The 23664-nt window shown below is 38.0% G+C and overlaps 1 protein-coding gene across 1 annotated transcript; it reads left to right on the top strand.

Moving 5' to 3' along the window:
* Window positions 1-14982: 14982 nt before the first annotated feature.
* LOC143878622 (CHUP1-like protein) lies at window positions 14983-21243 on the top strand. The gene is made up of 6 exons (XM_077380890.1): window positions 14983-15546; window positions 16196-16368; window positions 17472-17788; window positions 17878-17989; window positions 20431-20556; window positions 20926-21243. Exons 1-6 carry the CDS (start codon window positions 15123-15125, stop codon window positions 21067-21069), a joined length of 1296 nt encoding a protein of 431 aa, XP_077237005.1. The 5' UTR covers window positions 14983-15122; the 3' UTR covers window positions 21070-21243.
* The last annotated feature ends 2421 nt before the right edge of the window (window positions 21244-23664 follow it).

Genomic DNA, 23664 nt, shown 5'->3' with positions numbered 1-23664 from the left:
TAAAAACAAAAAAAATGTCCAGCAGCAGGAATTGGGTCAAAACAGTCCAGATTTAGGCCGTTGGAGTATTTTGGTAATTTCTGCAAATCTTGAAATTGAAGGAAACTTCTGTACAGATCTTAGGTAAGGGTATAGGTATGTAAAAGAAAAGTAATTCTAGGATTTAGGTTATGATTTGATGGTAGATTTAGGCTATAGATCTTTTAAAAAGGGATTTTCGGGCTTGAAAAATGGTAAGAACTTGCAATAGGGTTCAAAAATATTTGAAAGTTGAGATTCTTATGAGTTTTAGTTGAGGTTTAATCACTAAAATAATCCCTCAAAATCTCAAAACAAGATCTTGAAGAACAAGAGAGATCTATGGAATTTGGGTTTTTCTAGTTTTAGGGTTCAAGAACAAAGAAAATAGAAAATCTGATTTACTAACCTTATTTGTGCTGATTTGATTGAAGAAATAGAAGAGAATAGATGAGATGAGATGAGATGAGAGAAGATGGTTCCAAACCACGGAAAGAAGAAAGAAGAAGAAAGCCTAAATTTATGGCTTCAAGCAAAACGTCAATTCTATTGAATATTCAAAAGATCCTCCAGCATGTAATTCCCATATCATAAAATCTCATAAGGAGGTACGAGGCAGACACAACTTAATTCCCTTGAACAAATAACCATCATGCATTAAATAATCAAAACGTAAATCAGAATGTCCATCGTTCAAGCTAGCATACACAACGCCAAAGTCTATACATTTGACATATTCATCTTTTATCTTGTCAAACCCAATGACTCCTACACTCATGGAATTCAATAAGTTCTTAACATGACTCCACGCTTGAAATTCACATGAGGTATTGATTTTCTAGAAGGCCTTAGAAATAATGAGAAGTGTGACACGATTGAGGGCATCTGCAGATGTATTCTCAACACTTAGACGATGTTTGAGGACAAAAGTGTACTCTTGCAGATACTCTACCCATCTCGTATGTATCGGTTTCAATTTATTTTGTGAGTTAAGATATCTGAGTGCTTGATGGTCGGAGTATAACACAAACTCTTGTGGTAGCAGATAGTGTCTCCAATGGCGCAAAGCCATGAATACTGCATAAAATTCTTTCTCGTAAGTGGTATACTTTTGCCTAGCCTCATTAAGTTTTTTACTAAAATAGGCAACTAGGTGTCCCTCTTGACTTAGAACCCCACCAATTTCGACACCAGATGCATCATATGCAACCTCAAATACCTTAGAAAAGTCAGGTAGATGCAATACTGAGGTCTCATTCATGAGCTTCTTAACTTCTTGAAATGCTTTTGTGGCACTCTTGGTTCACTTGAACTCCCTTTTTTATGCAATCCGTTATATGAGCTATAATGAAACTGAACCCTTTAATGAACTTCCGATAGAACGTTGCCAATCCATGGAAGCTTCGAACCTCATGAATACTAGTGGGTTCTGGCCACTCAATAATTTCTCTTACCTTCTCAGAATCAACTTTCACATCTCAACGGAGACAACAAACTTAAGAAATATAACTTGATTGTTGAAGAACGTGCATTTCTTCAGGTTTGCGTACAGTTTCTCTCTTGAGTGTCTCAAATACTTGTCGAAGATGTGACAAGTGGCCAATTTTGGTTTTACTATAAATTAAGACATCATCAAAGTAAACAACCAAAACTTGCCAAAAAATGGTCTAAGCACTTGTGTCATTACTATCATGAATGTGCTTGATGCATTTGTTAAGCCCAAAGGCATAACTAACCATTCATATAAACCATCATTTTTCTTAAAGGTGGTCTTCCACTCATTACCAACTCAAAATCTAATTTGGTGATACCCGTTTTTTAGATCTATCTTTGAAAACATGTCAGAGCCAGCCATCATGTCAAACATATTATCAAGCCTGGGAATTTGAAATCGATACTTGACAGTGATCTTGTTTATGGTTCGACTATCGACGCACATGTGCCAACTTCCATCCTTCTTTGGCATAAGCAATGCGAGTATGTAGACACCCCATTTTGACCTAGCCCCAATTTCCCAAAAGAAAGAAAAAAAAAAGAAGGCAAGTATAATACCTTTTTATCCTCCCCTGGTCTTTACTTGGACCACCCCCCTATGGGGTTTAAGAATAGACATAAATACTAGATAGGTCTGTCCAGGGCAAGAAGAGGGCGGCCGAATTTATCATTTTGGCTTGTCTTGCAAGCATCGAACAGAGACCATAGGATCAAAAGTGAAATGGATGGTGAGGATTAGAACTAGGTCCCTAACCCTAGTTATAAAAAACCCAAACAAAAAAAGAAAAAGGGGAGGAGGGCATTTTCGTTGGAAAGAAAACAGAGAGAGAGAGAAGCAGAGGAGAGGGAAACCCACAACCACCACCTTCTTCCACCTCCGGCCACTCCTCCATTAAACCCTCTTCTCAACCACCATCATCTCCACCACATCGAACCCATTTCACAGCCATCGAACCCACTCCACCGAGCCACCACCTCCATCAGCCGCAACCTCCACCATCGCAGCCACCCAAAATCCCCAAATCCACCAAACCCACCACCACCATCAGCCACCGTACCCATTTTCTCCACCACCATCAGCCACCACACCCATTTTCTCCTCCACCACCACCACCACCACCGAGCCTCTCCACAGCCACCTCCTCTATCACCCAAAAAAAAAAACCCATAAAAAAAGGGATCGAGAAAACAGAGGAGGGAGAAATCAAAGAGTAAGGGAGGAGCAGAGGGAGCCCAGCCGCCAGCCACCATCTTCCCCACCGGCCAGCCCCAGCATCTCCGGCCGGCCACCTCCACCTCCCCTTTTACTTTCGCCCCACCACCTCCTCCTCCATCTTCTCCGGCAAACCTCCCCTGCTGCCACCACCATCAAACCCTCTTCCGTAGCCACCCATCATCATCTCGAAAACCTACCCCAACCTCCATTAAAACCGCCCATCACCACCACCACCTCTACCATTTTTTATTTTTTCTGCAAACCCAAAACCCATGTTCGAAAAACCCACCACATCAAACCCATTTTCTGCCATTTCCACCCCCAATCCACCCACAACCACCTCCTCCTCCATCTTCCTCTTTCTCTGCAACCTCCACCGAGCCCTCATCCCCAACCCCATTTCTTCTCCCTTCATCCGAACCCCATCTTCAACCTCCAAACAGATTTTTGCAAAACCAAAACCCACGTCCCCATTTCATCAAAACCCACGTCCCCATTTCATCAAAACCCACTTCGATTTTTATCTTCAAACCCTCTTCACTTCTCTCAGCCATCCCCTTGAAACCCATCTTCCTCTCCTCTTGAACCCCATTTTCTACCCATCTCCACCCAAAACCCATTTCGTAACCCCCCCCCCCCCCAAAAAAAACCCATTTTTTTCAAGACCAAACCCTCTTCCATCAGCAGCCGGCTCCACCAACCCCCAACGGCCATCCTCTCCGACCACCTCCACCATTAACAGCCACCACTGCTCGATCATCTCTCCCCTCTCTGCCGTTTCCACTTCTAATCCATTTTTCCTCAATCCGGGCACAAATCCGAGCCTCCATCTCTGTTACATCTCAGATTTGGGACTCCTCTTTTTATTAGAAAAGCAGAGAGAGAGAGAGAGAGAGAGAGAGAGGAGGATCCCCATTGCTGTGAGCAGATGAGGGGTTTCTCATTTGTTTCTATATAGAAAAAATCAGAAAGGGAAGCTCGAGCTCCACTTTCCGGGCACTCTCCGATCAACCCCGTTTCATCCACCGAGGCCCCATCTCCCCCCATTTCGTTGACACCCCATCTCCACCATCTGCTCTTCACCCGGGTAACATCTCTGACCCTTCTTATCTTGCTGAAATTCATATGGTTATTTGCCTAGCTTTCTGATTATAGAATTTATTCGTGGGTTTTGGATTTTAATTCGATCCTCGAGTGCAAGGTGGCAGTCGAATTTGCTGTGACGAATGGATGGTGGAGTTATATATGTTTAACTGATGTAGGAAATCAGATGTTTACTCTGCTCCATGTCGTGGGCACGAGTATCATCTGATTTCACAGGAGACCCCATGACGAGGGTTTGATCGTGTGAATTGCTTGATCTCATTTCCTTTGAATATTTCCGAAGTACCTGTAGTTTTCTCAAAATTGGTGTTTCCATGTATCTATTGATTATCTTCTTTGGAGGTTACTCATCAGTCTTCATTGTTTCTCTTGAAAAATATGAGTTTTGTCTCGATGATGGAATGATTTGGTTTCTTTATCGCAGTTTCTTTGTGTGGATTTCTTTAAATACGATGCGAACTTTGACTGCCCAAGTTGGATGTGTTATATCAAAAGGTTCTTCCCCTTTTGTGGATCGTCGTTTCATCCGGGGCTAGATGACCCTTTCTTTTCAAGGTTATCCTTTCCTATAGGGTTTAGAAGTCCCCCCTTTTTTTATCAGGTTTATTCTCTCCACCGTTCCTTAGAACTCTTCTTGTGTTTTAAGATTCCATCGATTTTGGAAGCGCCTTTGCCAGGTTCCGGCTACGACGGAACGTATCTTGAGCCAACCCCTTCCCTTCCTGCCTTAGAGTTTTCGCAGGTTAAGGGATTTCTTCCTCTTTAGAGTCTGTCATAGAGAGTTTAGGAGTCCGTCCTTTCATCTTTCAGAATCAGTCTTCAGCATAAGAGTCAGTCCTTCAGTCTTTCAGAAGTCTGTCCTATCATCATAGGGGTTAGGATTCTGTCCATCTCCTCATCAAATCACGTGATTTTTATCCACTCCTGCAAGGTATAGGATGTTGTCCAATCCTTGCAGAGTCGTGATTCTGTTCATTCCTCCGTCCGCAAAGCATAGGATGCTGTCCAACCTTTGCGAGATATCAGGAGTCTGTCCTCTCCTTGTGATGATAGGATTCTGTCCTCTTGTGTCAAAAATAACAAAAACACTTCAAAAACATCTAAAAGCTAAAAATCTCAAAAATCAAGAGTCATTAGGAGTAGTTAGGAAATTCTGGTCCGAACTACGGATGGCTTGATCCCTAGCTGAGGGGTACGTAGGCAGCTCAGGCGTGCAGCTCAGGCGTCCTGAGTTCAGTCACAATTTCCACAATTTCCACAACTTCATAACTTTCACAATTTCAAAAACTTCCATAAGCTTCAAAACCTTTCAAATCTTTCCAAAATATAAAAATTCTTCAAAATAACCTTGCAAATCATTTTCAAAAGATCTTCCCATAGAGTTAGGAGTCTGTCCTAGGCGTTTGGGGTGTCTTAGAGTTAAGAGTCTGTCCTGTTTTTGTGGATTTGCTGTGTCTTGTCGTGTGAGTGTCCTCAGAGTTAGGAGGCCTCGAGTCGTGGTCGGCTAGACACTTAGTCGAGCCGATGGCTAGACTAGGGTGCGATTAGTTAACCCATGGTTTTCCTTAGGACACACAGCCTAGTCACACATAGGGTGTAGGGCCCACTTGCATTAGTTAGGACATATAGGGAGTCCTAAAAATCATAATTCACTTGAACTTAAGTAATTGCGCAAGAAGCTTTAAAAACTAGTCAGGTTTAGTTGATCGAGTCTAGGATAGCGGTCCTAGAGGGTTAAGCATTGTAGTTTAGCATAGATCGCCGAACTACGTTGACTCTGATTTTTCCCGAGGCCGGGATACGTAGTGCAGCTAGGATGGATGGCCATCCTGGTCCGAGTCAAGTATCGCTTTAGAGTTTAGGGTTTGTCGGGTCCAGTCATGGGTTGTGCTGTATATTTTGCTGTGTTTTCTTACTTTCATGTACAGATCCTATACCTTTAGCTGTAGCATGCATGTGTTTGTCCACCAGAACTTAGACACCAATTAGGCATGGCACTCATAACCTAGCTATTCTTAGGTGACATATCTTTCATTTCTTTTCTGCGTGCTTATTATTCATCTCCGAGACATGCATGGTTAGCTAGACGTCATCTCGGGGATATTCGTTCCCATTTCGCATGATTTTCGCCCAAAACTCTTCAAAGTTAATAATAAATGGCATAAGAGACCAGGTGCTTGCACTTGGGCGAATTGGGGGCGCCTAACCCCTTCCCCATTCGTCATCAGGCATGGACCCTTTATATCTCTGGTTATCTCTTGCGACAGAGCACATCATGGGATCCAGGGCCCACTTTCTTGGATGACGACTCTTTCTTTGTTTAAGGTGCGTCTCGAATCCGGGCTAGTCCCCGAATCGAGAGGTATCTCACTTCACATCGCCGCTCATGCTGTGAGGGGCACTCTTTTGAGAGTTCCTTGGTGGGGCTCTCCTTCACGTGGATGATCTAGAGACTTTCGTGGGGACACGTCCCCCGCCTGTCTCGAATCGGGGTTCCACAGAGTACCACACATGAAGTCAGGTTTTCTCGAATCAAGCCTTTGCTCAAAAGTTCATCTACTTTCCTCTTTAACTCGGCATGTTCTTTGGGGTTCATGCAATAGTAGGGCAAGTTTGGCAAAGAGGATCCAGGAACTAGATCAATGGCATGATGTATGTCTCGATAGGAGGTAGTTCATCTTGTAGTTCATCAAGAAATAATTCCTCATATTCTTTCATAAACGGTTTCACCTCAGGGATTGCCAATTTCAAACTTAGAATGAAATTCTTTCTAAACATCAGATGTATATCTATGGATATTCTCTAAACTACCTTGTTTGACAATTTAAATTCTGACAACCTATTCCACCTTAAGACAAAACTGGCCTTGATTGCCAATGGGATAGAATATTAGTTGTCGAAGATCATACCTAATGTCAAAGTCCCTCTAGCCATTTGTCATCTCAAGCATGGTTTCTTCCGACTTGTGAGTGGGTGTGAATGACAACTAGGTGCATAGAAATAGATATGTTTTCTCACCTAGGGCATAAAAGATGTCGAAGAAGGGATTTGAGTGGATTTTCTTAGACATGGCTTTTAACTCCTTAATTTTGTTAGAAATGATATCCTAAACAAGTTAAATATTCTAAGATCTAGCAAAAGCCAAATTTGTCCAAGATAAAGTTCAAATATGAAAGTAATGTATTTGTTAGTTTAGGTTGAACTCATGGGCTAAAGGTGAGGTTGATAATCATTTAAGCATAGATATGGTTTTTACATTAAGTTCTCTATTGTGACTTGTCATGTGGATGAATACTAAGTGCAAGGTGGTATAAATTTTGGTGTGTGCATTTAGCCAAAATACATATAGATACATACCAATCAAACAATATAAATTTATTGTATCTATACTTCATTTTCTAATGATTTTCACGTTGAAGCTCAAATATAAACTAGATATCGAAATGGAATATCTAGGGAACTTTTTCAATAGATATTGCAATTAAGTACAATATGTCAAAGTCTCATTGTACACAAGTTTAAGCATCTATCACTTTGAACATTTCATAAAGATACTCGTTTAAGCTTTATGAATATAGATACATTCTATTTAAGATACATGCTTATGAATATCTATATTTAAGGATAACAAGATATAACAATTAGGCTCAAGTAATTTAGATACCAAGAATAATTTAGATGAAGTATCTAGAAGAAATTCATATGATGTAATAATTAAGCACAACCCCTTATATTAACATATTCAATGAATAGTTTGAATGTGGGACTTTGGGACCCAAAATACTTTGGTTTCACTCAAGTTTGTTTGTGGGAGTGTATCTTTTCTTACCCAAACAAACTTGTTTGATTTTACAAATCTAAGTTTACAGCTAGACTTTTGATGCTCCAATTTACCACAATATGTGCATGAATAAGAATTGGTAGATGAGGAACAAATAGAATCACAAGAATACAAATGAGGACATACATATTTGTCTTTATCTTCTTGTATTCTTTGATTCTTCATTGAGAGTTCTTCATTTACTAATTTAATCTCATTTAATTGATTTTTATGACAATCTATTTGATGAGATGAATTAGTTTTTAATTGTTCTACATTTTCACAAACAAGTTTATATTTTTCATTTAATTCTATGTTTGTGTTTTCAAGGCTCTTATTTTCTTTTTTAAGGATATTATATTTTTTTAATTAAGTCATCATTTTTATTTATTACCATTCAAGTTACTCTATCTCAATCATCCATTTAATAACTATGGATCTTAGAGATTACGAATATGGTTTTCAATCTAAGCATTCAAAGCCTAATTGTCAATACAATTTATCTTGGCTTCTTTTATAAATCTTTTGCAACCATCTTGATAGATTATTTAATTGACCTATATCTCTTGATCTTGGTCTTGATTCATTTTAAAGATTTACTTATAGTAAAAGAATTTTCATAATAGAGTCCACTTCATTACTATCTCAATTCTATAATAGAGTTTAGCTACATTAATTCCTCTTTATAAACTTGAAGATCAGACTCTACTCTTAGATTTATTATGATGGAAGTTTTAAGAGATTATTTAGTTTTTCCTACTAAATAAACTATGAAAATAAGATTATCTTTTATTTCTCTTTTTCTTATTATTATTCATTGGGTATCTCTTCTTTATACCGTTGTAATGATTTTAGAATGGATTAAAATCTTACAACTTTTCGATAGAGGAGAATTTAATCTCAAGGATCTCAACCCAAGAGTCAACAACTTTGGGACCTCACATAGAACATTTAGTTCTACTTCTTAAGTATGTAAACTTTCATATCTAGGAATATGCACTCAATATCCTTACTTCTTACCTTCTTCTTGTATTTGGGAACTTGAAATTAACCTTCTTATAATTTCTTCCTTTGAGATCACCTAAGAAAGGTTTTACTTTCTTTCAGATCTTATAAGGATATACAAGATGAGTTTAGAGGTTAGTAAAATTTAGCCACTAATTAGGATTTCTATTAATATCCTCTTTATTAGTTTTGCTTCATTACTTCATCTAAGTATATATAAGTGAAAACATTTCACATCTTTCTTTATATTTTATAAAATCAAGAAAGACGTAATTTCCCTTATTATTATACCTAAGATACTCGATCTTAGTTTCATTTGATTTTCTAATCTTATGTCAAAAGTTTTGCCTTTTTCAAAACTTATCTTTATAATATAGAAAAGATACACATACCAAAACATAGGTAACTTATCATGATTTTTCACATACTTTATTAAAACCATATGTATCACCATGTATAGTTGTAAATATTCATTTAAAAAATAATTTATACTTTAGAAAGTATAGCAACATGCATTTTCTAAAGATAACCATATTTCATTTTGTGATATCATACTTGAAGTTTTCTAATAATATCACGATTAAACATGCAACACATCATTCTTAATCATGAAGTTAACTTATTCATACTAACAAGTACGTAAATAATTTCATTACTTGTCTGACATCAAACATTATATAACTAATTATTCTCAAACTATGCTTGAAAGATTTCACTTGTTTTATTTAAAACAAGATTATTCCCTACTTATCACAAGTGCTACTAAAGATTAAAATATCTTTAGTTTCTATCAAGCAATTTATATCGAAAATACCAAGGAATTTTCTTAGTATAAATTCTATTTCCAATATTCCTTATCCTTTGACTTCATTAGTGACTATTGCCTTTGAAGAGAATGCTTACATTCTCAATTTGACCACTAAGTCAAAATAGGTCATTGTCTTTTTATAGACACTACTTGTCACACCCAAGTTAATACAACAAACATTTTCATCTTCAAGAATATAATCTCAAATTTCATGGCTTTCAAGTTTCTTTACCATATTGTGCATCTAACTTCTTCCAAGAAGTATGCACCAATTTAGGCTAACTTTAGCCACAAGGAAAACCAAGCTATACATGTTCTTATCAAGACCACTTACATGTTTGTTTCTCTTTCCGATTTCCAACAAAGGAATAAGTGGTTATAATTAACTATATCATACATGATATCATTCAATTTTCTTAACTACTATTTTCATGTCCTAATGACATTTCAAATTAAAAGTGGACATTCTCATATGCCTTACATATATCTTCACATAATTTTTTCTCTTAACAAGAATTACATCTTTAAACAAGAAAGTGTTATTTATACCCTTTCACACTTCTTCACCAATTGACCGTGTATACGATGGTAAGAGTTTATACTCTACTTTCTCTAATAATTGACATTCAAGTCAATTTTCTTAAGAAATTCAACCATCTTAGAGGTAAGAGTTTTAAACTCTACTTTTCTCTAAATATTGACATAAAGTCAATTTTTCAAGAGAATTAAACCTCCTTGAAACACAGACTATTGTGATAGTCATTCCAGTATAGTGGATTCCATTCTTTTAAGAAAAATATGAAGATATCACAAAACATATAGAATTAAACATAATTGCCTATACTTAACTTGATCAAATCAAACATGATTATAATCAGAAAATAAAGGCGTACCTTATGTAATCAACTTCAACAAAAGTAGTGCATACCATTATATCCAATTTGACTTATTGTCTTCTTGAAAACATGCCTTGAGGATCTCCATGGGAATATTGTCTTAAGATTGTGGGGGGGAACTGTGGCTGATGGAGATGTAAGATCAAAATTAGTGATGCTTCAAGGCGCGTAATCGCTTTCCTTAAGACAATATTCACTCCCACCAGTAGTGTGCAACAGGGATCCATGAATTGCCTCCAAGATATAATGAAGCCTTGTAGGACGATCCTACAAATGTTTAGTGACGCTTTGCACAAGCGGAATCAAACCCAAAATGCCATTTAAGAATTACAAGCCTTAGAGAAAATCACTAAAACTGTTTCTGCAGTAAAACAGTTTTTTTAGTATACTGTTTTCATAAAACTTAATCTTTAAAAGATAAGAGAGCAAATAAGAAGTAGGGGATTTCATAAGAGAAAAGTCCAGCAATTACTAACTCTATAAAGACAGATTTTCTGTTCTTTTTATAGAGCCGCATATGTCTTTTCATTAAGGGAAACACGGATTGGTTTGAATAATAACCATTCGATCGCACATTTTTGCAATTTTAAGGTTTTGGATCATCCACAAGGTGTCCCTTGTGTTTGAAAATCATCCATGACTGTTGGGAAGCAAAAGACATGAAGAAAAGTTAAAAAACAGATGTGAAAAGCCAATGTCTATTTTCTCCCAACGGATAGATTTTCGAACAGCCGTGGTTGACCGGGATACCACGGTCGCCCGCCGGCATGCATCTGTTCCTTTTATTTTTTTCGATTCAAAGAACCGCGGTCGACCGGGACTTCCGCGGTCGACCTCCCAAACCTTTCTGGAAATTATTTACATTTCTAGATTCCAATCCGCGGTCGCCCGGGAACCCTCGGTCGACCAATCCTGTCTGAAAATCTGTTTTGATTCTCTTTTTATTTTGATAAAACACTTTCAAATATTTTGACTTAACCCAAAACATTTTGAAAATTTCCAACAATATTCACCTTAGTCTCTTATCACATGTGTTGACTCACCGTTAGGGAACTTTGACTACTTTGACACAAATTTGGTTCCCTCACCCTTAGGGAACTAAATATCAAGAAGTCAGCGTCATTCTTACGTATCCTTGAGGGTTGTCTTTCTCCTTTTTCGCTATTTAATTTGAATGGTGACAGGTACACGTCCTTTTCTATTAAGAAGAGAGGGTGCCATTTCGACGATTTTTTTTAATTTTTTTATTAGGTAAGTTGAGATTGAACATACCACCTCATGTTTGTGATACAAAGTCTCAACCAATCGAGCTATAGGCCCCCAAACTGAAAATATGCAAGAACTGTGAGATGATCTTACATGAGGTCTGCATGACATTGTGTTAAAATCAGCTTATTCTAACATTTCTTAGTATTTGATTAATAGAACTTAATTTATATGTGGCTTTTTTTTTTCTTGAAATCGATCTTGATATACGAAAGTGATCATGGCTAAGTGTAAATGTTGCATATGTGCTTGATGATCGAGACCGTTTCCCTGATGGACCATCACAAAGTGACCCAACTTGTCTAGGTCTGATGCTGAACGGAGATCTGATTCTCAAGATTGTGGCGGGCAAAAATCAACGACTTGAAGACATCTAAACGTATGTTTTTTCAATCGTGCTTATCCAATGTCTAGAATCATTCCATGAGTGGGAACAAGGGCAATGGACCCAATTTGTGGCAATGCTCTTCTTAAAAGGTTTGTACATAATGATCAATTTTAATGGTATCCAAAGAAGCCCTTAATTTTCTTTCCATTTGCATGCCATTGATTGGATGATAGGATCACTAGTAAGCCTGATTTCTGGTCATGTAATCTCCACGATAGGATCCATCAAACAATGGTCCGGATTATACTAATATTATGTGGGTGGGCTTGAATTGAGCTTCTTAAGCAGTTCTCATATGGCTCTTCTCCTAGCTTAGCTAAGGAAAAAAAAATGAGGTTGTCCTAATGACAGCAACTGTGAGGCCTGAGATTCCTATTTCAAAGGGAAAAGAGGGTGATGGTTTTGTGGGTCTAAGGATAGTTATTGAGTACTTTATAAGGCTTAGCCGCGCCTAGGCACATGCAACACCATTTCCTTCTTTTCTTCCTTTTTGTTTCCTCGACTGAGGAGAATAGAACTTTACTTAGAATATTATAAAGATGTTCTTTTCCTTTTTGTTTCAAAGTTATTTTTCAGCGGTTGATTTCTAGGATAATATATTGTGTCAATCTTCGCAGAGAAGTGTAAAACATTGATTAGTCTATTGTCATCATCATATCAAAGGGAGTGACATTTCAAAATAAAAGGAATGATAAAGTAATTTCTACTAAACAACTACATAATGGGACCCTTGATCTGGACCACCCATCATGTGGGATCCATTGTAGTTATGATGCAAAAAATCACGATTTTGACCAAATGAGCGGGGACCGGAGAAAAAAAAAATGACCGGCCAATGCAGAATAAGTAGTGATATATCCAGCCCTTTGTTTTACTTGGGACAGCCACCTCTGGTGTATCTATGAGTCTATGACTGCAGAGGGGCTGCTTTATTTCACGTGGGAAGGACTCAACGGCCTTGATTGCCACGTACACTGGAGTTGGTTGTCCCATGTGAAGAAAAGGGTGGAATGTATCATTTCCCTAAATATATTTGGTTGATTAATTTTCACCATCTAGTTGCATGCTATCAATTGAATGGATAGGATCATTTGATGAGAAGTTATTAGAGTTATTTTAAAATTAAGAAATAATAGAAGAGGAATAAGAGCGTGTTTGGCAATGCTTCTCATTCTCTCCCGGAAAACCGACTGGAAATGATAATGAGAATTTTCCGATCTGACTAGGAGTTGACACTCCGAGTCGATTTGAAAAATCCAATTTTTTCACATATTTTGGTCTTGCAAGAAGTGGAAATGGGAGAAGCATGGGATTCAATTGCCAATATACATTTTTCGGATGATATAAATTTTTCGGATTTTTTCATTCTCCGCAAAGAAAAAACCGTCAAAGCCCTTATGAGAATGGTTTCTGAGAATGGTTTCCCAACGCAATCTAGTTTCTATCTAGATTTAGTTACTAAAAAATTTGTTAAATATTTATTTGGTCTGCCTTGGTTGAATCTCAAAGGCCCATCATTTTGGATTTTGAAAATTGATTTTGAGCCCAAAACTGATTATTGGACTCAAAATTGCATTTATTTTTTAATCCGATATTAGTTTTGGACTCGCAATCAATTCACAAAATCCATGGTAAAATCTCTTGTATGTTGAGGGGCTTTAACTATCTTCATGAAGCTGTTTTTCCATGGTATCAAATGACCATTTGCATGGTCATGGTACAAGTCCACTCTCCTGCCCGGATTGCTCGGATTGCTGAAACCCATCAAGAAAAAAACAATTTTCTAAGTCATGATTTAAGATTAATGAATTATTCGATTCAGGTGCTCCCTTTATTTCCAGCAGAATCCAAATCACTAATCAGTGTTGTTTGTTTTTTTTTTCCATGAGAGTAAGGCTCAAGGGAACCCTCACTATCCCCATATAATTCTCACCACAATGTTGATCGTCCACGCATTTGTTTTCTTTCATTGTAAGTAAGTCATACACAAAGTCTTCTCTACATGGGATCACCCTTAATTTTTCTTTAACAAGCGTGCACAGACTAAAATATGCCCCTTTCCCTTTTATCTTTTTCTTTAACTTCTGCTTTGCCTTTGGTAAGTAAAAGTCCACATCCTCCATTGCTCTTTTCCTTCAGCTTCACAAAAACAAAAGCAGCATTGATGTCTTTCTTCTCACAACTAACAAACTTTCCAACAACTACACATGGGTGATGGATCAGTGATAAGGCCATCCATTTAGTGAACCCACCACCATGGATTGGCCACGATCAAAAGAGGAATAACAACAAATGATCCTAACCGCTCAATCGATAAAAGATCGTTATCATCCAATGCATCAGATCAACCAAACTGCGGGGCCCAAATCACCCACCTATTAAGTTATCATCCATATTGACTTACGGCCACAATTAAAACAAAAACATTTGTCCATTTCTAGACTCTTAAAACTAGTCATGAGACCCATGTTGATTTGTCCTATATGTGAAAAAAGATATAGTAAATCAAACAAGATCACATGATAGAAAATGCCTGATTTCTTTGTATGTTGCAGAGTAGAGGGTATGGATTTGAATTCAAGTGTGGAATTATGAAAGAATGAAAAAAAAGAAGGAAAAGTTTAAAGGAGAGAATCATGGTATATCATGATCATTTGACCCGAGAATTTGTTAGTCACAACCCCAAAATTCTTTCCTTCCTTAGAGATGAGTTAGCACAAAGCTTTCATCCCAAGCAAGCACATTCCCTGGTGGAAATGATACAGGCACTCCTTTTTTATGAAAAATTTCTACCCTGTTTCTTACTTAAAAAATTCACAAATAATTCAAGCACTGGCACATTGTCGAATTAAATGGCACTTTTCAGAATTCATGGAAATTGGTATCGACACCCATAAATTTATGAGTTTTGCTTTTTACCTGTTCACATATAGGACAAACCGACCTTGGTGTCTTACTAATTTATTTCCAAGTAACATCTAACCCATTGCATAAGCAACTTCTAAACCAAACCCATGCAGAAAAAAAGACAGAGACATCCCATCTCTCTCTGTCTCTCCTCTCCTTTCTTGCCCATTGCATGTATTGAAAGTTAAGAAACAGAGAGAATGCCAAAGGAAGAAGAACAAGTAGTAGTAGAAGAACTACGTTTCGCCCTTCTTGAGAAAGAGCTTGAAGCCTCTCTAGAGAAAAACCGTTCTCTAGAGAAAGAGAATGAGCAACTCAAGCAAGAACTCATCCGTCTAAAAGCTCAAATTGCTTCCCTCAAAGCCCAAGACAATGATAGAAAATCCGCACTTTGGAAGAAGTTACAGACTTATTCAATCAGTGACAGTAATTCATCAGAGCAAAAGCCGACGAAGATTCAACATAATGTTCACGAAGAATCTCTGGCGCCATTGGAGAGATCAGCAAGAATTCCAAAGCCTCCTCCACCGCCTTCTTTCGCCTCTCATACTAAATCAGAAGTGACTAATGGAAAGAAGCCGCCGGCACCCCCGCCGCCCCCGCCTCCTCCATCAAAATTGCATGGTGGGTCTCTTGATATTTTCAAAATATTTTATTTTTAAAACTTCTTTTTTGTGAAATGATATTTCCATTACACTTGTGTTGTGAAGAGGTGTTATTTCATTTGAAAGGGTGCCTTCAAAAGAAGGCATAGGATCTAGTTTTCGAGAAATTATTTGATGTGTGGCTGTATAAACCTGTATTTTTTTCAAAAAGTACGGTATGGCCCACAACATAGGAGGATCCAAACCGTCCATTTGATGGGCCACAATGTAAATTGGTTTTCGCCCCAAAACCCATTTCCATAGGATGATCCTTACCCTCCGACCTATAGAGGGACTGCACATTATGGAAACTTCTATAGATCGGTGGGTTAGGATTATCCTTTGGAAATGATTTTTTGGGCACAGCCTATTTACATTGTGGCCCATCAAATGGATGGTTTGGATCATCCTATGGCGTGGGCCGTAAAAATGAGGAAATTTTCATTGAGTGTCTTCTTTTGCTCCTCTTTTTTATCTAACTATGGGTATAGTGGTTATCTTGGCTTTCCTTGCCTACTTCTTATTTTTCTAGTCCTCTTGCTATATTTTTTTGTGTATTTCTTACTTTGATTATTTGCATCTCTGCTGTACTATTTGATCATTCATGATACAAATATTTCTCCCAACAGGGTATGCCACAGCAGTGCGGCGAGTGCCAGAAGTTGTGGAGTTGTATAGATCTCTTACCAGAAGGGATTCTAGACCGGAATCTAGAACAGGCGTTTCAGGGACTCCACCGGTTGCTGTGAATGCTCGCAACATGATCGGAGAAATCGAGAACCGATCAACCTATTTGACTGCTGTAAGTGTATAGCTAATAAACTAATCTAAACTGGCAAACCCATTTAATTAGAACATCAAAAAACAAGTACAGACAATTTTTTTATTAAATTTTATCAGTGTTTTAATTTTTTTAAGAAATGGGTTTACAAAATTAATCACATATTGAGATCAGATTTAGTCCCACTTGGTTGAATTCTGAACATAGAGTTGCCAAAATCCATTCTACATTTGGAGGGTCCAACTATCTTCATGAAGTGGCATTGTAGTGCCCCTATTAGTAGTAAGTAATTCAAGTTAATCGATTGCTAGGGCTCTGTTAGTTTTGGAATTTGATGTTAGGATTTAATCCTAACGGTGGATGTGGCCTAAGCAAGATCAACGGCCGAGATCATTTTAGTTAGTTAAGTGTTTAAAGAATAAGATGTATCTCTTTATTGTGAAAGAGTATATTTGGAACGGGTGTAAACAAAGAGACGTTTGAGAGAAGGGTCAGCGTGATGAGGAGTTGCATCCCTTCCCTCAAACGTCTATAAGAGAAGTCTCCGGTCCCTGCTTGTACACAACTAATCTTTTCCATTCTCTGTGAATCCACGTCTAAGAGAAGAGGAAAACAGTCCCCATCACTGTCTCTTGTGGAACAAGAAGATATACCAGAGTGAAACCATTTCAAGAGGCAATAAGACAATATCCAGGCTTCCGGTATGTTCTTTTACTATTTCAATTTCAATTTCAATCCATATGGTTAACTGTGATTTTCTCAAAGTTGAACCGCCAAAGATCCGTTGCCTGTATTCCTTTTATGATGAACACTTACATTTGAGTCCAAAACTGGTTATTGGATTCAAAATTAAACTCAATTTTGAGTCTAATAATCAGTTTGGACTCAAAGTCCAGAACGAACAGGGCCTACAATTAGGAATTTACAAAAGCCAAAACATGTGCTACATTGCAAGTCCACAACAAAAAAAAAATACATTTGGGTCCAAATGGTTATTTGATTCAAAATTAAATGCAATCTGAGTCTCAACTCAACTCAACTCAACTAAGCCTTTGTTCCATACTAGTTTGACTCAAAACTAAGATCGAAATGCATTCTGATTCTAACAATTGATGGTATGCCAGATAAAATCAGATGTGGAAACCCAAGGGGAGTTCATAGGATTCTTGACGAGGGAGGTCGAAAATGCGGCCTACACTGAGATTTCAGATGTAGAAGCATTTGTTAGATGGCTGGACGGGGAGCTATCTTACTTGGTAGATGAAAGGGCAGTGCTCAAGCATTTCAGCCAATGGCCGGAGCGAAAAGCCGATGCAATGAGAGAGGCAGCGTTCAGCTACCGTGATCTGAAGAATCTCGAATCAGAGGTTTCATCTTTCCATGACAATCCCCATCAACCCTTCAAAATTGCTCTCAAACGGATACAGGAATTTCAAGACAAGTGAGTAGAGGAAGAACACCTAGATGTATGAAGTTATGAACACTATTTGAGAAACCCATTGGTAAATTTCTTTGTTTTGGACTATACAGATTGGAGAGAGGCATTCACAATGTGGAGAGGACGAGAGACATTGCAAGCAAAAGATACAGGGAGCTTCAAATCCCCTGGGAATGGATGCTTGAAAGTGGATTCATTGGCCAGGTAAAGGCTATTTTTTTTTTCTTCATGAATGATGATGATCTCACAAATCAGAGATATCCTAACATTTGATCAATAACTAAAAAATTGGCGATTATTTATAATTATTACTCTTGATCAGTCGCACAACATCTTGCCAATTGGTGATATTTTGGATCATGGATCATGTACAATAGAATCAATAGTTTCAAAACTCCCCTAGTCATCGTGGACTCTCCCGAATCGACTCACTTTTATCTCGGCCACATTCTGGTCTGAGCATTTTACATTACAAAGTCAATCAAGACTCATTATGCCCGCATCAACTAAGTACTAAGTCATGTTAACCAATTACTACTGCATCATGTCGAGTCGACTAGGATTTGCTTTGGCCGTATTTTGACCCATCCTCATTTTAAAACACTGGTAGGATCGCCTATTGATATGGGTCACACATAGACAATGTTTACTTTGCTGCAACTAGATCTAACTGAGTCAAGTTGAATCAAACCGTCCGAGCTGAGTCACTAAGACTCGATAAAAGTCAAAGCTAATTTTCAATTGGAGAACATATATTACAAAATTATGTCTATCCACTAAGTCATTTTAATGGGTTGTCTCGGTTTTATGTTTGAGCAAGGTGGCTCAACCAAACTAGAGTCAACTCATCGAATTTTGTTTACAAGGTCCTTGGTGATCGGGGGACTATAGATCCAACGGCCCATCACAGAGCAAGATTGAGGCATGAAAAAATCAATGGTTTATAGTCATTTTAAGGATAGCCTTCCCATCTGCATGATCAACGACCTAGAATCATCCAATGAGGATGCGGTCAAAGGCAATATTCCAAAGGAGAGTGATGGCCGACAGTATTTATAGGCCTAATAGCTGTTCACATAGCAGTGGGTTCGTGTGTCATTTTCCTTAACAAAAATGATGTTCATATTTAAAAGATATTTCCTTTTCTTCCCTGGGCCATCCCTTGTAGTTTGAAAAGAGGAGTCATAAATTCACTAGAAGGGTGGGCCAAGGAAGAAAAGGGAGGCAAATATATCACTTTCATTTATTTATTTATCTATTTATTTATTGAGGAGCACTATACTATTTGAATGGAGAAGGAATAAGCATTAAGCAAGTGATTTCCTAGAGTCACTCTCCCTGCTACATTTTCCTGGCTCTGTTCACTTCTTTTCCCTGGTGCTGTTTTCCCTGGAAAATAGCATTTTTTTCCCTGACAAGACCTTGGCAAGACAGAATTTCTGTGTTCACTTCTTTTTCAGGGAAAACTATTATCATATGTGTAATTTCTTATTTAAAGGCTAAAAATGACATGGAAATTGACTTTTTCCCTCTTCCTTGAGATTTGCTTTCCGATTAAATATATCGGAGTCACTTCTTTTCCCCGGAAAGGAAAGGATTTCGTTTTCTTTTCCTTTCCAGGTGACATGGCAGAAGGGAAAGGAATGAAGAGGAAAAGGCTTCGTTTTCCCTGGAAAGCCTCTTTCCGATATATTTAATCGGAAAGCAAATCTCAAGTAAGAGGGAAAAAGTCAATTTCCACGTCTTTAGCCTTTAAATAAGAAATTCCACATCTGATAATAGTTTTCCCTGGAAAAGAAGTGAACACAGAAATTCTGTCTGGTCATACGGTCTGTTCACTTGATTTCCAAGACACGGAAAAGACAAGAAAATTGCTTAAAATGCTGGCCGGAACCCGAAAAATTGGTGTTTACTAGTCATTTTATGATTTGTTTTTTCCTTTTTTGTAAAAAATTTTATTGGCTTCATTTTTTAGTTTCATTTCTTTCTTTTTTTCTGCCACTTTAGTTTCTTGGGGTTTCCAACCCAAGGAATGCAATTGAAATATAATTGGCCAAAATATGGAATCTTAGGCCATGTGGGAACCATGAAAAATTATTCCATGGAATATTCATGGGTCCAACTGTATGAGAAAAGGAGGGAGAAATTGTGGAGTGGAGCAACCATCAAAATTCCTTAAAAACTAGCAAAAGCAAATACCTATTTAGAATTGGTTTTTCATTTTCACGGTTTTTAGATGCTCTCATGCTCCCCTCACTCCCACCTTCTCAAGTCATTACATCTCCCATCAAGTCTCACAACTGGACCCACAAATATTCCCTGGAATACGTTTTTCGTGGTGGCCAAGCATGGCCTTAGGTGTGCTGTTTGGATGTGGTGAGTCTTTTTCGGAATTCTTTTTCCTCGAAAATGAATTTTCCATTGATTAGTTAACTCATTTTCGTGGAAAATATTTTTCAAAATAAAATTTTCTTCTCCATTTCCAAGGAAAAATGCAAACTTACTAGACCCTAGAATTTTATATATTCCATGAAATATTTTCCATGGAAAATATTATTTTCCATAATTTTCTTTTCCCGGGATCCAAGCACCCCTTTAGAATCGTAGCATTGCAAACATATGCTTACATTTCTTTCCTTTTGCAGCTGAAACTTTGTTCAATGAAGCTGGCTAAACAATACATGAAACGAGTTACTGCCGAGTTAATACAATCCGATGCAAAGGATGATCTCATGCTTCAAGCCGTCCGATTCGTATTCCGAGTTCATCAGGTATACATCTCTCTCTCTCTCTCTCTCTCTCTCTCTCTCTCTCTCTCTCTCATGTTTGGATTGCAAAAAGAAAAAAGAGAGAAAAAAAAAAAAGAATTTTGTGAAAAAGTTAGGAAAGGAAACATATTTCTAAATTTTCCTTCTGTTTTACAGATGAAAAAGATTAATGGAAACAACCCTATTCAATTTATGATGATATCCCTACAAATTAAGCATAATCATATCATTCCCTCTAAATCTTGGAAACTTAAAAATTTTCCCAAGAAATTTTTTTCCATCAGAAATGTTTTCCTTGAAATCCAAACAGAGAGAGTGTGTTTCTAAGTATGTGTCTATCTATCTGTATTTTCTAACCAATACTTCTTTCAGTTTGTGGGAGGATTCAATGCAGAAAGTATGGAAGCCTTCAAAGAACTGACAAAGGCAGCCAAAAGCTGTAACTCACAATGCCACAATCAGCATAACATTCTTTCCATACCGAATCCAACATTCGAAACCAACACTACTACCTGAGAGCAGTTGAATTATACTAAAAATTCAAAGCATCTTCTAGATATTGTGTTTGTTCTTCGGGAGAAATTTACAGTGTATTGACTACTATCTATTCTGTTGTAACAATTAACTCATCTTAGACTGAAAGTATAAGAAGCATTAAGATGGGAAATGCCTGAGAAGATTGGTCTAAAACATGTATATGATGACAATAGAATGATACAGCATTGTGTGGCATTTCATGGTTCGAAAAGGAAAGGCAAAAATCAAACTATAGAAGCATAAAATATTGAAGATGCGATTTTCTTTTACCTATATACAACAGAAGCATTACAGACTCACTAGATTATTTTGCATCACCGGTGACACGACCAAAAAAATAACATGCATTACCTACCCAATACGACAAAAGCTCCTGACGATTTTTACTCGGGTCTTTTTAGGTAGCCTTTTCCACGGGTAGCCCTTCTCCGGCGGCTCACTCTGTGGTTACTTTACTCTAGTGGTTTTCACGTACTCTGGCGTTTTTTTTTACAAGTAGTTCTCTCCACAGATCGCCCCCACCATGACTCGAGCACGGGACGTAATGGCTGGTCTAATACCAAATGTTAGGTACCTAACCAATATGCAAAAACTCAAGAGTTGACGGAAAGTGTTAGCCTAGTGTCACGAACCTTTGGTTTGGGAGCGAGGTCCGTGCGGCACTTGCGTTGTGTCACGACAAGCAAGTAAGCCTAGCAAGGTTGTGAGAATCAAACCTACAAAACTAGCAGAAAGAGAAATGCTGAGTTTTCAAGCCAGCACAAAAATAATAGGGCACACAGGTCGGCAAATGTTGATCTTTATTGATGATTCTTGAACAAGTTGCAATAGGACTAAGCCCAAAGAGAGTACAACTCTTAAGGGTCCCCGATCACCCGTTGACTAAAATGGAATCCCTGCTAGGATATGCACTAGCAATGCACCACTCGATGGCCAAGCAAAGTTCACAGGATAAAGAGCTTTAGCAACCGACTCACTTGGTGGGGAGTGCCCACCAAAGGTGCTCTTAGAGACTACTTTGCGACGCAACAAGACGAGGTAGGTCCGGGATTTAATACCAACTACATCCCTACTACAACATATACATTGGCATGACTATTACATATTACATTGATAGACCAAGTCAGGGGCCATAGGCCATGCGAACAATGCTGGACGAAATGGCCCCATGCACTAGGTCCTTTATGATAGTTGGTGGTGGAATCGTTATATGCCTCGAAGCTAGTTTGCGTGAATAAAAAAAATGAGAGAAGCTAGTTTGCGTGAATAAAAAAAATTTCAAGTTTAGCCATCCAAACTAAGAGCCTAGTTACTAGATTTATATTGGTTATGAATTGGAAATACAAGAGCAAAGAAAACTTACAAATTTGATTGTCCTCTCTCAACAAACGCTGCTTGATCTAACCCTAACTCCTCCTAAAATCGAAGTAGTGGCTTCTAATCCACACTTGGATTAAGGAGGAAGAAGAGATGCTTAGATTCCAAACCCAACTTGAAATCCTTGGCCTTTTAGTTCTCTAAGAACTAGAACTTTAATTTGGACTAGAACTAGAATTAGAATTCAACTTAGAACTAGAACTAGAACTAGAAACCAAAAGGGAGAAAGAGAGAAAAGGTGGACACATTTTCTCTAAGGAAAACGTATGGGATGGGATTAGGAGATGAGAAATTCGTCCACCCCAAGGTCCTTTATATAGAGCTCCCGAGGGACTTTGTTTCCCTCAAAGCCTTTTAATTTTGGAAACTTAGGGAGTGCTCGGAAACTATTCTTCTACATGATTTCCCCCCTTTTTAGGGGTGGAGAATGATGAAAGCCAAAAAAAATCTCAAAAATCCCGTTCGGCAGTGTGACCCGCTAAGGTCCATTTCTAAAATTTTGCCTACTTTTTCGACTAAAAGATAGGATTCTACAAAGCAATAAATAACCATTTCTAAAGATCCTCATCACTCTGTTTCTCACATGTTTAATCAAGCGAGCATGAGAAGCCTTTCCGAACACGGGACGTAATGGCTGGTCTAATATCAAATGTTAGGTATCTAACCAATATGCCAAAAACTCTAGAGTTGATGGAAAGTGTTAGCCTAGTGTCACGAACCTTTGGTTTGGGAGCAAGGTCCGTGCGGCACTTGCGTTGTGTCACGACAAGCAAGTAAGCCTAGCAAGGTTGTGAGGATCAAACCTACAAAACTAACAGAAAGAGAAATGCTGAGTTTGCAAGCAAGCACAAAAATAATGGGGCACACAGGTCGGCAAATGTTGATCTTTATTGATGATTCTTGAACAAGTTGCAATAGGACTAAGCCAAAAGAGAGTACAACTCTTAAGGGTCCCCGATCACCCGTTGACTAGAATGGAATCTCTGCTGGGATATGCACTAGCAATGCACCACTCGATGGCCAAGCAAAGTTCACAGGGTAAAGAGCTTTAGCAACCGACTCACTTGGTGGGGAGTGCCCACCAAAGGTGCTCTTAGAGACTACTTTGCGAGATGCAACGAGACGAGATAGGTTCGGGATTTAATAATGACTACATCCCTACTACAACATATACATTGGCATGACTATTACATATTA

The sequence above is a fragment of the Tasmannia lanceolata genome, unplaced genomic scaffold, assembly GCF_043159265.1.
Source record: "Tasmannia lanceolata isolate RefF3 unplaced genomic scaffold, GAP_Taslan_0.1 ptg000006l, whole genome shotgun sequence".
NCBI lineage: Eukaryota > Viridiplantae > Streptophyta > Magnoliopsida > Canellales > Winteraceae > Tasmannia > Tasmannia lanceolata.
Note: the sequence above shows the minus strand (reverse complement) of the source record. Positions and strands in the feature narration are given on the sequence as shown.

Excerpts from the sequence above, each read along its gene's own strand:
- LOC143878622 (XM_077380890.1), top strand. The coding sequence starts at position 15,123 with ATGCCAAAGGAAGAAGAACAAGTAGTAGTAGAAGAACTACGTTTCGCC. Across the intron at positions 15,547-16,195 it reads TCCTCCATCAAAATTGCATG|GGTATGCCACAGCAGTGCGG; the intron begins GTGGGTCTCTTG and ends TTCTCCCAACAG. Across the intron at positions 16,369-17,471 it reads GATCAACCTATTTGACTGCT|ATAAAATCAGATGTGGAAAC; the intron begins GTAAGTGTATAG and ends ATGGTATGCCAG.